The sequence below is a fragment of the Equus quagga genome, chromosome 18 (genome assembly GCF_021613505.1).
Source record: "Equus quagga isolate Etosha38 chromosome 18, UCLA_HA_Equagga_1.0, whole genome shotgun sequence".
Classification (NCBI taxonomy): Eukaryota; Metazoa; Chordata; class Mammalia; order Perissodactyla; family Equidae; genus Equus; species Equus quagga.
The window spans coordinates 4398146-4411746 of NC_060284.1; the positions used below are offsets into that span (position 1 = coordinate 4398146).

The 13601-nt window shown below is 44.4% G+C and overlaps 1 protein-coding gene across 6 annotated transcripts in view; it reads left to right on the top strand.

The window, feature by feature from the left end:
- DNAJC6 (DnaJ heat shock protein family (Hsp40) member C6) overlaps positions 1 to 13601 on the top strand; it is a 134125-nt gene that overhangs the window by 105970 nt on the left and 14554 nt on the right. For all 6 annotated transcript variants that reach the window (XM_046645794.1, XM_046645792.1, XM_046645793.1 and 3 more), the window contains 7 exons: positions 254 to 448; positions 1346 to 1463; positions 2827 to 2906; positions 3723 to 3916; positions 4024 to 4104; positions 6302 to 6736; positions 9924 to 10058. In XM_046645794.1, the coding sequence (XP_046501750.1) occupies positions 254 to 448; positions 1346 to 1463; positions 2827 to 2906; positions 3723 to 3916; positions 4024 to 4104; positions 6302 to 6736; positions 9924 to 10058 (1238 nt within the window). The remainder of the gene's footprint in view (positions 1 to 253; positions 449 to 1345; positions 1464 to 2826; positions 2907 to 3722; positions 3917 to 4023; positions 4105 to 6301; positions 6737 to 9923; positions 10059 to 13601) is intronic.

Genomic DNA, 13601 nt, shown 5'->3' on the forward strand with positions numbered 1-13601 from the left:
CAAATATCGAGCTGGTATAAAGCTTTTTCATTTAATAAATACCCCTTTATCAGTTCTTTGGAGGAGGTCACTAGTTAAAAGCTCTCCTAAATTACTGGCTGTATTCTCTTTTGCTAGCTAATGTTTAAGAAATTAACACAGTAAATTTGTATTCTAAGTGAATAATTTACAAGAACAAACTTCCCAGCAAAGATTGACTGCTCGTTTCTTCTTGTGTGGTGGGCACCAACAGAATGTCAACGTTGTGTTTTAGATACCTGGGCTATATGTGTGACCTATTAGCGGACAAACCCTACCGCCCTCACTTCAAGCCTCTCACCATTAAGTCGATCACTGTCAGTCCAGTTCCTTTTTTTAACAAACAGAGAAATGGATGTCGCCCTTACTGTGATGTGCTGATTGGAGAAACCAAAATATATACAACCTGTGCAGATTTTGAACGAATGAAGTAAGTCATGATACTTTTCTTCACTTCTTGTGAACTGCTCAAACCTTGTGAAAATTGGATCATATTCTTCCTGTGAAGACTACATCATTGTGAAATGGCTGATATAAAAAAAAAATGTTCAACATAGGCGGTAGTCACAGAAAAATTCAATCAAGGGATGCCAATGACCCCTTTCAAACGGTGATACAAGTTAAGGGACCAACATGAGCTATGATGAAGCTTAAGACAGTGTGTGGGACAGAGGACCTGAACATTCAAGAAGGAGAATTGATGAGATCTGGGGAGGATAATGGAAGAATCAGGGAAGAATGAGATTTCTAGATGAGCAACTAGGTAGATGCTGATGTAATTAAAGAAGTTATAGAATCTATCATAAAGAGCAGGTGCCAGTGGGAGGTGATGGGGGTGTGGAGAGAAGGGAGTGGATGGTGACATCAAATGCAATTAGCTTGGAATAGATTGAATTTGAGGCTTGGTATCCAAGGCCCTCAGAGAGCATTGCATTGCTGTTTCTATAGTGATCTTGGTTGGAATTTTTGTACCCTATATCTCTGCTTTTACTATTAATTGAAAGTTAGGGGGTGGCAAATACATAAGGGATAGATTTGAGGAAATCAAGATCTGCACAGTAGGGATGGGCAGTTGGTTTATCTGATAATGTGGATGGGATGGAGAGAGAGTGGTTTAGGATTGACAAGGCCAATGCCATCGGATGGCAGAACCAGTTTGCACCTAGTTGGTACTGCCTGTGCTCCTGACTTTGCTTAAGCCAGGAAATGGTTCCTGCGTCCAGGCCTGGGCAAACAGATCCATTGGCCAGAGCCACAGAGGACTGTACCTTTGTTATTGTACCAGATTGGACTCTCTCTCAATGTGTGTTATTGTCTCTGTTTAAAGAGAATACCGTGTCCAAGATGGAAAAATCTTCATTCCCTTGAGCATCACTGTGCAAGGAGATGTGGTCGTTTCCATGTATCACTTGAGATCAACCATCGGGAGCCGGCTACAGGCTAAGGTATGGTTTCAGGAAGAATCACGGCATACACTCCTCTGACCCTTGAATAGGAGTATTTTAGAATCTTTTCTCTACATCACTTTGGGCTTGAGGGACGTGTGGTTTTAGAATTAGAAAGAGCCTGTAAAGATTACTTATGCCCACCTCCCTCAGTTTACAGGGGAGGAAACAGACTCAGAAAGCTTGTGACTTGCCTAGATGATTTTGCCAGAAGATGGCAGCCCTAGGACTTCTAGCAAACCTTGCTCTTTAGAAGCTTGTGCCTTTTTCATAGTGTCCCATTGGGATCGGCGTGGGGGGATATTTCTACTAAGGATGTGGGGTTAAGTAATTTTTTTTTTCAATTTTTTTATTATGATGAAATTCACCCTTTTACAGCACACAATGCATTGTTTTTAGTATTTTCAAAAGGCTGTGCAGCACCACTATCTAATTCCAGAGTACTTTCCTCACCCCCAAAAGAAGCCTTCTATCTGTTAGCAGCCCCTGCCCAGTCTCCCTCCTCCAGCTCCTACACAACCACTAATCTACCTTCTGTCTCTGTGGATTTGCTTATTTTGGACAATTCATATAAATGGAATCATACAATGGTGGAATCACACGTGTGGTCTTTTGTGACTGGCTTCTTTCACTTAGCATAATGCTTTGAGGTTCATCCATGTTGTAGCATGTGTCAGCACTTTATATGGCCAAGTAATATTCCATTGTGTGGCTATGCCACCTCTTATTAATCTCTTCGTAAGTTGATGGACATTTGGGTTATTACCACTTTTGGGATATTACTAATGATGCTGTAAATAATCGTATTTTAATTTGTCAAATATTTGCTAAGTGCATGCTCTGTGCCAGTCATTGCCTAGGGGTTTAGGATTGACAAGAATAAAACTGGGTCCCTGCCTTTAAGGAGCTCAGCCTGGCAGAGGAAATTCCCACGTGTACAACTCTCCACTGCCGTAGTAGAGGTCAGATGAGATGCTATGATGGGAGGGGTCTGTTTTATCCAGTGGGGCCCAGAAGGCTACAGAGAGGATACGGCCTTTCAAGGTGGGCCTGAGGGTGGGTTCTTCAGGTTGGGTCAGGAGCGTCCTGGATAGAAGGAATGGAATGAGCCAAAGTATGGCAGTGTGCAAGAACGTCAGACATCAGCAGATGAGGAAACGGCTTGCCACTGCGGACTTCATGGAGAGGAGAGGCTAGAAATGAATTGGGGCCAGTTCCAAGTGGGGAGGTCGGTTCATATTCATGGTAAACAAAGATTCCGACGTAGAAGCTGTTGAAGGTATATGGCTCCCTAGAACAGAGTCTTTTGGTCCGGTTCCCTTTTCACTGATTGATGTAGTGTGCTTCTCTTATGTATTTTTAGGTGACCAACACTCAGATATTCCAGCTTCAGTTTCACACTGGATTCATACCACTGGACACAACAGTTTTAAAGTTCACCAAGTGAGTGCTGCTTGGGCGGGAACCCTTTTCGGTCCCAGCAGCTGTGAAATGCTGGGGTCAGTGCCCGAGGCTCCTTCTGCTGTGCTGCAGCATCCCCAGGCCTGCCCTGCGGGACTTTGAGCGTACCTAGCAACACACGGAGGCTGGTCGCCCTTTACAACTTTCAGTTGTGAACAAATGAGCATAAATGGATCAGACTTCAAACAGAAAGGGCTAAAATTCCATATGAGGGACCAGGAGGGAACAAAGAGGGCACAGAGGATCAATACCGTGATCCTTTGCATCTGTGTGTCCCTTTGTGTTTTTCAATGAGGGAGGCAGTGTGATATGAGCAGTGACCCAGAGAATGGATGCCAGGACAGAGCAGTGAAGCAGGGTCCTGGGGACCCCTCTGCACCAGACAGTTGCTATATTCTAGTGTGAACTCGTGGTGAGCGGGCTGAAGCTGGGTGATAGGTGGAGTTACTGAGGCCAGACGTTCGAAAGCTTGGGGTGGCAGCTGTGGGCCTGTTTCACTATTTCAGCACTGACTTGGCCATGCCGGTGCACACTGGCTGGATGTGTCAGCCCTGCTTTCTAGAATGCTTTCATGTGCAGTAGAATCCAAATTCTTGAGTAGGCATTATCCTCCTATTCTCTCTAGAGGAGCAAGCAGAGGCTCAGAGAAGTAGAGTAAGCTATCTCTTGAATGGTTGCCTTTTCCCTAGAAATGAGTCTCAGAGTTAACCTAAGAGTTAGCCCACGGTGGTTTCTGTGCTGAACATCGCACTGGTTCCACTGTTTTCACTGACCTTATTCTTCTAAATCCCTACGTAGGCCTGAGTTGGATGCATGTGATGTACCGGAAAAATATCCTCAGCTCTTCCAGGTGACTCTGGATGTGGAACTGCAGCCCCACGACAAGGTGATAGACTTAACTCCACCGTGGGAACATTACTGCACAAAAGATGTCAATCCCAGCATCCTCTTCTCTTCTCACAAGGAGCAGCAAGACACTCTGGTCTTAGGAGGTAGGAGTCCTCCTGGTGGTTTGTGTTCAGGACGAAGCCTCTGTGTTGTTCATCACTGGGCTTCGTTCCTGTGGTTCCTTGACGTTGCCTGGCCTTTTGTCTTCCAGGACAGGCTCCAATCGATATCCCGCCAGACAACCCCAGGCATTTTGGGCAAGGTGGCTTCTTTTCCTCTCTCTGCTGGCAAGGTACTTCCAAGCATTTCTTCCAGTTACGTGGGTCTTCTGTGAAGATGCTCAGTCCTGGAAGCAGCCTAGAGTAGAGCAGCACTTAGAAGTCGTCCAGAGGCCTCCTTAGCTCACACTCTCACTGCTCACTCCTTTTTCAATTCAGGCAGCTTCCCTACTTTCAACTCCATCAATGCTCTGGACTGGTGCAAAACGCCATTTTAAGCTGAATTCCACCTTTTCTCTTTACACTGTGCTTTGGGTCACATCTTTTTTGGATTTAGGAATAAACATGATACTTTCTAGGATCTCCCTTTACACTGCTGACACACAAATTGATAAGGGACTCTATCTTCTGCCTTTAAATATTCCAAAAATATACAATCTGGCATTTCCCTGGGGGGGCTCTGACCACTAGCCGGGCAGAGCTGAGCTTCCCCTGGTGCAGGAAAGGCAGACACTTTGCCTGTGTGTCTCTGCTACTTGCTTTATCATTCGTGGCAGAAATCATGCTCAATCATTGTCCTTTTCTGCCAAACCTGGAGATGTTTTCAGAATCTTTCCCAATATAACACTTCCGACTGCTCCCATCGGTAGGCTGCCATTGGGACCTTATCGGTGCCCATTTGCCGTCCTTGTTGAGTTTGCCGAGGTTAACCACAGGTTCCACAGTTCAGGCTGACCGGGGGGTGGAATAGTAAGGACTTTCCCTGGAAAGGGGTGGGAAACTGGCTTTGGCGATGGTCTATTTAAAATTCTCTCGAGACTTTCCTCTGCTGTGGCAGCATAAGACAGGATTCCCATTGCTTACACAGAGTTTTCAGTATTTGGTTACAAACTTGTTCATAATTCGTTTGAATTGGAAGGCTTACTTTCAGAATTTTCTACTGAGAAATTGGGCCAATTAAGATAAAAAAATTGGAAAGCCCAGGAAATCTGGGTAGCAGAGAGATTTCTCAGGCTCCTCTTGGTTGCCCCTTACTTCATCTTCCTCACATGAGGGCTTTTTATAAACTTCACTGTCACCTCTCCATGCTGCTTTAGCAAGTAACTTAGAAATCTTTCCTGTTAGGCTAGGAAATAGGTTTTAGCACAAATGCACCATCTCTTCTCTGACCCTCACAGAGCCAATGTGTTTAGGGATGCAGAATTAGGATTTTAGGCAGGCAACGTGGTGCATAAACTGCACATTACTCGGCCTTCCCAGTGGCATCTCAGACAACAACTCGTAGTCAAATGTCAATGTGTTTCTGCAGTGAAACATGTAAATAATCGCCCTGAATGAGATAAATGAAGACTAGAAATACTTTCACGTCAGTTCCCATCAGATTCTTCCACCAACTGAGTTTGTGCCAAACTTAGGGAAATCTTTCCCTTTTCATAGCTTTTTGCCTTTCAGAACTGGGGATGAGGGATGTGGATCTGTGCTCGAGTTGGAAGGTGGATCTATCTGACATTAAATAACAAAGTTCTGTAGGAGGATCTGTCTCCAGGAGGGCCTGGAAGGTCACTGCCAGCCTTTCCGTTCCTTCCCCAGGAGACGCCTTTCCTGTGCCCATCTTACACTGAAATAGCTCCTTTAGGTTGGTGCAAGGACCGTCCATGGCGGAGCCCCTCCCTCTGTTCACTTCTGCTCCAGACTGTGGGAGAAAGGCCTTGCTTTTAGCTGTGGGCCACATGGAGAAGGAAAATGCAGTAAGAGAATCAGCAAAGGACTCGGAGATTTTTTTTTTCCAAAGCTCCTAGCATGGTGCTTGGAAGATGACGACAATAATAATAATAAGAGCCACTGAAGTACTACTTACTATAGATCTGAGCGCTTTCTATAGACCACCTCGTGTAATTCTCACAGCAGGCATGTACGTTAGGTACTATTTTTGCCCTCATTTTTCTGAGGAGGAAACCAAGACCAGAGATGTGTAGTAACTTTCTCAGTGTCACAAAGCCGGTAAGCAGTGGAGCAGGGATTCAAACCCAGGCTGTCTGACTCGCAAGTTCTCGCTCTTCACCTCTGTGCGGTACTCCCTCTCCAAGGCTCAACGAATGGGAATTGAATGCAATGGGCAATACATCAAATTTCCCACGGGTAAGGGTCTGAAAGCATTATTTGCTCAGGGGCTCTTTCTCTCTTTCTGGGGTTACGTATATATATTCTAACAAAAACCCATAATGCCGTGGCCAGTAACTAACTGTTTATTGGCATACCGGCCTTCCCTAGATCAGAAATCGGAGAAATCATTCTGCGAGGAGGACCACGCCGCCCTGGTGAATCAGGAGAGCGAGCAGTCAGACGATGAACTTCTGACCCTTTCCAGTCCACACGGCAATGCCAATGGCGACAAACATCATGGAGCCAAGAAACCCAGCAAAAAGCAGCAGGAGCCGGCTGCCCCTCCACCCGCTGAGGACGTGGACCTTCTGGGCCTAGAAGGGGCTGCAGTGAGTAAGAACTTCTCGCCGCCGGCGGCTCCTCCCTCCAATTCTGAACTGCTGAGCGACCTGTTTGGGGGTGGAGGTGCGGCCGGCCCTGCGCAGGCTGGACAGTCGGGGGTGGAAGACGTGTTTCACCCAGGTGGACCTGCGTCCACTCAGTCAACGCCACGCCGGTCTGCCGCCTCCGCCTCCGCGTCTCCAACGCTAAGAGTAGGAGAAGGTAATTTCTTCCCTGTTGCACGGTACCTCTCAGTTTTGAATGATGACCATCCAGCCAAGGAAGTAGCATCAAACTTTCCCATTAAGCTAGACTTTTCTTGTCTCCCTAAAAGTCCCCTGGAGAGGTCTCTATCTCCATTTAAGTGGGGTAACATGAGACGAAATAGAAATACTGTCTGTTTTGGTGGGACCAGTCTAAGAGTGAATATTTGAGCTCCTCACTCTTATTTTAGCTCTTGTTTCAGGGCTTCAATCCCTGAGCTGCTTTAGTTACGTCTGCTTTGAGATGTATTATTAATAATAACAGCTGATATTTGTGGGGTACTTAACCATTTGCCAAACTTGGAGTTTAACACTAAACATGGATTCAGTTCTTATAAAAACCGGGTCAAAAGGTGCTATTATTATCCCTGTTTTGGAGTTGAGGAAATAGAGCTTTAGAGTCAAATTAGTAGCATATGTTTATACAGCTAGTAATCGATGGGGCCAGGGTCCAAAACAAGGCCATTTGACTCCAGAGCCTTCCCTCAGTTTTCCTGTGATGGCTTCCTGGAATTGTAGTTTTCTGAATAACTTTGGCTGTGCAGAGAAGTACTTGGTTCCTTCAAGATAGATTTAAGGGACTTACGCCAACAGCACAGCTGCTGAGACAGAGCGCTTGGTGCCGGGGAAGGAGTTTGAGCCCCATGTGGCTCAGTCAGCGTCACTCTGCTCATTGCTACAGACTCAACTGGTATCCACAATTTTTTGACATTTGCAAGCCAGTGTAGCTGGGTAGGCAGAGGTCTATTGTAGCTTCTGAAGAACCAGCTGCCCCTTGTTACCGTCCCTGTTAACCAAGATGGCGTCACGTTAGGAAGAGTAAAGAGACATGTCTCAACTCCCCAGGCATGTGGTAACCTGTAGGAAATTTCTTCCATAAGCTCATCCTTCACTTCTCAGAAGGCTTTGGGCTGGTCTGGATTTGTGGTGGTTCAGCTGGAGGCGTTCTTTATAAGAGTGAGTCTCAGAATCATGGGATGTTGATGCTGAGGCTCAAGCTTCTGCATTGGTTATTGATGGAGTCAGGGTGTGAGGCCAGGTGTCCTGAATCGCAGGCTCTTTCCTCCATACTTCACTTCCTTCCATCCAGTTCTTACTCTCCAAAGCGAATGAAAGCTCTGTCAGGAAAAACATCCACAAGATCCAAGATAGCATGGTACTTGATGGTCACATTTTAAGACCATGCACCTTGTGTGACTTTCGATGATTTAATTCATGAGTCCCGTGCAGATAGTTGTGTTCCAGTGTCAGAGCGAGAAGGGACCTTTGAGACATTAGTTAAATCTATGCCTCAGGTTATATACAGTGAAACGGGGGCCTAGATATATTGATGCACTTGTCCAACGACACAAGCTGATTAGTGGCAAACCCAGATCCAGAACTCAAGTATTCTGTCCCCCAAGAGGGAGCAGAAAGAACACGGAGTCCAGAGTTAAAGGCTTGAATTTCAATGCCCGAACCGACACTTAACTATCTGAGTAGGCTTGTTAAAAAACCTTCACCTTCTTAGTTGCAAATGGGATAATACTTACCTATCTATGAGCACTGTTGTAAAGACTAGATTTTGAGCTCTTGTCTTGTGGTTTGGGGAAGTTCACTTTTAGCTATTGGAGGGTGCCTGTAATTTAATGTAACTTGATATTACATGTGTGCCAAGTAATAGTATAAAGATTTTAGCATCTTCCATTAGTTGATTTCAAACTTAGATTTAGAGAGAGAAACCTAGTGTCCTCTTCTAATTACTCTGTAGATGTTGGTATTCTCACGTTATAGAAGGGATAAAGTGGTGTGAGCATTAGAGGGACTAAGGAACATGCACTGTGTAGCAGAGAGCCTGACAAATAGTCGATACCATCGCTCCTACACAAGGCTGACCCGCCGCCCAGCAGGTATTGGGAGAGCGTGATGTCAGTGAAGTCCCGGCTGAACACGTATTAAACCATATATCCTACCTGGGTTTTGAGTTGGATTTATTCATTACCTTGTTTGATTCTAGTTGTCTATTCCTAGAATAGGTCAATCCCGCTCCAGGATGCGATTGGCACTGTAGCCTGATACTTACAGATTAGGAGGGAGCCAAAGGGAATTTTGTCCCTCTCCAATAATGGGAAATTAAAGGCAGCTCGTATACGTGCAGCTCTGTGTGGTTTTCATCCCGCTCAGCTCACACCTGTGAGGAGTGTAAGATGCCTTTGGGAAATGCCTGGAATTTGGAGTCGGAAAGACTTGAGCATGAATTCCAGCCCCCTGTTATTTACTTGGTATTGGGCAAGAAACTTGGCTTTCTGAACCTTAGTTTTATTGTCAATAGAAAGAAGATGATTCATTTCTGTCTGACAGGGAGACGTCGAGGACCAGCTGAGATATTGTTTATGAAAGGCAATGTAAACCTTAAGAAATGATACAATATTAGTGTTGGTGCCTGGTTGCTGGAAACCTCAGCTCCCCACTTCACTCTAGTCTTCTTAGTTCATTCAAAAACTTTTCTCACTTCACCAAATCTGCGTCTGGTTTCTAGCGAGTTGTCGAGAGGCGCTGTTTGGGAAACAACGTTTGAATTCCACAGGACATAAGACATGAAGAGAATTCAGTTTTTGTCACACTCCTTTTCTTCTCTTTTTAGCTTTCAAGTGAGCTAGAGACTACTAACTTCACAAAACAAAACTAAATAAAACCTGGCCAGTGTTTGCCTTAAAATAAACTGAGCCCTTGCCTGTATGTGTCCACTAATTCATTCAGCGTGAACACAGTTCATTCACTGAGCACCTCCTATGGGCCAGGCGTGGTTTTGCCACTCACTGATTCATCTGTGTTGACCTTGACTTATTTCATGGTATTAAGATGCTCAGAGCCCCAAGGGGCCCTTATTTATAGTATTTATGATTCATCTACCAGTTAAATCCAGAGTCCTCCTTTGTCCACAAAGAAGGAACTATTTATGTGTGGTCAGAAATCCTCAGGATCCACTGTTAGCCCTGGAGGAAGTTTTGAGAATAGGACGGGCCTGTGGAGCAGCCCAGAGGCAGGCATCATCCCGACTTTTCAAGTATTTGGGCTAGGGCCCGGCAATCGTGATGGCTCTTCAATGTTTATGGAATAAATGACCTCATAGGACAAAGAAACACATTTTTCCTGTTCTTTTCTAGGTGCCACCTTTGACCCTTTTGGAGCGCCTTCCAAATCATCAGGTCAAGATTTGCTGGGTTCTTTTCTGAACACATCCGCTGCTTCCAGTGACCCCTTTCTTCAGCCTACGAGAAGCCCCTCACCTACAGTGCATGGTAGAGTATTTTACGTTGTGTTCAGTGGAACATAGTTTTCCCCAAGACAGCAGTAGGTGCTCAGAGATAAAAGCATCCTGTAGATGTTTCAGGGGGTAAAAAGCTGCATGATGCATCTCTCTTTTGGAAATTAACAATTCACCTTCACATATTAAAAGCTCTGGTCTCACAGGAAAGAGGCCTGCTTAACTGTGTTTATTCAGCTTTCCTAAAACTTATTTGACTGTGGAATTCTGTTTTGCATTAGAGCTACATGCAAAGAATTGTAAGGCACCATTGATTGTAGGATGTATCTTTATTTTATGTGCTAAGAAGAAAGAAAAAAAGACTGCCACTTTTAATTGATTGGAAGATGCATCTTCATTGGAGAAATCTTTGAAATATGGAAAAATATGAATCTTAATGTGATACGAGTGTACTACAAAATTAGTATTCTGCAGAACAAAGCTTAGAACATAACACCCTGCTATATTAGACCTCTTTTGTTTAATACAAAGCCAGTAGCCACATGTGGCTGTTGAGCACTTGAATTGTGGCTAGTCTGATTTGAAATGTGCTCTAAGTATTTTAACACTTAATACAAAACAAGAATGTAAAGTATCTCATTAATATTTTTCATATTCTGATTTTTGTTTTTGCTGAGGAAGATTTGCCCTGAGCTAACATCTGTTGCCAATCTTCCTTTTTTTGCTTGAAGAAGATTAGTCCTGAGCTAACATCTGTGACAGTCTTCCTCTATTTTTTTTTTCTGTATGTGGGTCACTGCCACAGCATGAGTGACGAATGGTGTAGGTCTGCACCCAGGATCTGAATCCGCGAACCTGGGCCACTGAAGTGGAGCATGCCAAACTTAACCACCACACCACAGGGCTGGCCCCTGATTCTTAAGATAATATTTTGAATACATTGGATTAAATAAAATACATTATTAAAATTAATTTCATCAGTACCTTTTTACCTTTTTTAATGTGACTCCTAGAAAATTTTAAACTACATATGTGGCCCACATTATATTTCTATGTTAGAGACTTAGGTTTTGTGGAAAGAATAGGAATCACATCTGTTTGTAAGTGCAAAAGGCTATCATTTGGGGGCCAGCCCCGTGACCACGTGGTTAAGTTTGCGTGCTCCACTTCAGTGGCCCAAGTTTTGCTGGTTTGGATCCTGGGCACGGACATGGCACCACTCATCAAGCCACGCTGAGGTGGTATTCCACATGCCACAACCAGAAGGACCTACAGCTAGAATATACAACTATGGGGATTTGGGGAGAAGAAAAAGAAAAAAAAAAAAAAAGGTTGGCAACAGATGTTAGCTCAGGTGCCAATCTTTAAAAAAGGCTATCAGTTAGGTAACACTGAGCAAAACTGGAGCTTTTTTGGGAAGGACGAATGGCCCTGAGCTGGTGAATTGTAGTACATTCCTGATGTTGATGACTATTGAACGTTGTTAGCCCCAGTCTACACGGCCACCTGCTGTTGAAGGCACCCTGAGCTTGCCTGGAGAGCACAGTCCCATCGTTAGCTTGACTTCATGGAAGCCATGCAAACACGAAAGGAAGATGAGGTGGGCAACACTGGTCCAACTGTAATGATTCAAAGTGAGAAATCAGTCCAGGAAGAACCATGATGGGTGATTTCCAATTGGTCTTAAATCGCACACTATTTGAAGTGCGTCCACAGGACAACATACAGGAAAGTCACCTCTCGCTCTTGAGTAGTGCCCACTGAAGAGAACCTCCTGATTGGAAGTTGGTTACCCTTGGAGGAAAAGGTGCAAGGAGAGGTTAAAACTGTTGTTTTTGCTCACTTATGTGAAATGTAAGTCATGTCATTGCTCTGCTCAAAATGGCTCCCTATTTGACTTAGCACGGAAGCCAAAGTCCTCGAAATGGCCTGAGTAGGCCCTGTGCACTAGCCCCCCAGTGCCTGTGACCTCATTTCCTATTCCCTTCCCCCTGCTCTCTCCATGCCCACCGTACTGGCCTCTTTCTTGTTACGCTGGCTGTGCCTGCTTCCCCAGACATGGGCATGGCTAACTCCTTCACTTCCTTTGAATCTTTGCTCCAATGTCACCTCTCAGTGGGGTCTCTCAATGGGGACCACTCCTTTTCAAATCACAACTCAGCCCCCTGCCCTCACTCTGCATTTTCCTTTCCATTGTACTTACCAAATTCCAATACTTCTGTGTTGTTTGTTTTTTGTTGTGCGTCTCTCCCCACTGGAACGTGAATTCCACAAAGGCAGAGGTCTTTGTTTTGTTCATTAATGCTTCCCAAGTGCCTGGAAGACATACTGGCACACAGTAGGCACTGTCTATCTATTTTTTCTGTCTAATATGTAAATACAAAATGAATTAACTCATTTTCTCCTAAATCTCTTTGATGCATAGTGATTGCGTTTATAAGGTCCCACGTTTTCCTGGCTTGAATACTTTGAGTTTAATATTTTCATGAGTGCTACCTTTTATGTCACTTAGGTATGGATGTTCAGGCTTCAGCATGGCCGTTCTGGGTCTGGTTCTCTGCTTCTTGTGAGCTGGTTAGAACATGTTGTTTGTCACCCGGTTTAGGCTGGCTAGCACTCCTTTGTTTTGTGGGCACACTTCTTATTTTGGTCTATGTCATGCCAGTGAGTGAAAAGAATTTTCCACTCTGCTTGCTGGGAGAGCAGTTATCATTGCACTGCTGGAGGATCAGTGCATCATCTTCATGTGGGAGGACCGAGGTGAGATTCAGAGGTTAGACTAGGGGGTCAGATTGCCCACCTCCACTTCCCCCAGATTGCCACAGGGCGCCCCCAATCTCTTCCGAAAATCAAGAAATACTGCCTTTGAGTTCAACAAATATTTATCGAACATCTACTGTGAAGGAAATAATTACTTGGAACATGGTGTTGGAAGAACTAGGGAACAACCATAAGAAAAGGCAAAATAGAGATTAAAATATTAGGTAATTACTTTTTCATTTGTATATTCCTCTCTCTCCAACAGATGCTAAATTTCTTGAGGACAGGCAGTGTGTCTTAGGTCTCTGTTCCCTGGTGCGCCTTGCACGTGACAGGTGGTCATAAGGATTTGTGGATTCAATTAGTAATAAAGTTGGAGATCTGACACCCAGTTCTACATCTTACTTGGATGTCAGACTAAGATCAGAGTTAAAGGAAATAAGGCAGCAAATGTTAGCAAAATGGTCCAATTTCCACCTCAGTTTTGATGGATTACGGTGGAAGAAGAGGAACAGGAAAGAAATAACTGTTATTGCTGATAATGGCATGTTCTTCTTAACTTAATGATGGGAAGGTACAGGCTGTCTTGGTTTGTACTCAGCAAACAAAGCAGGTAAACATAGGCTTGGTAATGCTAATCTTGGTGACTTGATTGTTCTTTTGGTGGTGGTGGTGGGGTGTGTGTGTGTGGTGTGTCTGTTTTAAATCCCACTTGCAATGTTAGTTTAGTATTTACATTTTACTCACTGATCTTGTGGACAGAACCTAGAGGTGCTCTAGAAAGAAATTTGTTCTTATGGCATCATGTTTCTTATTT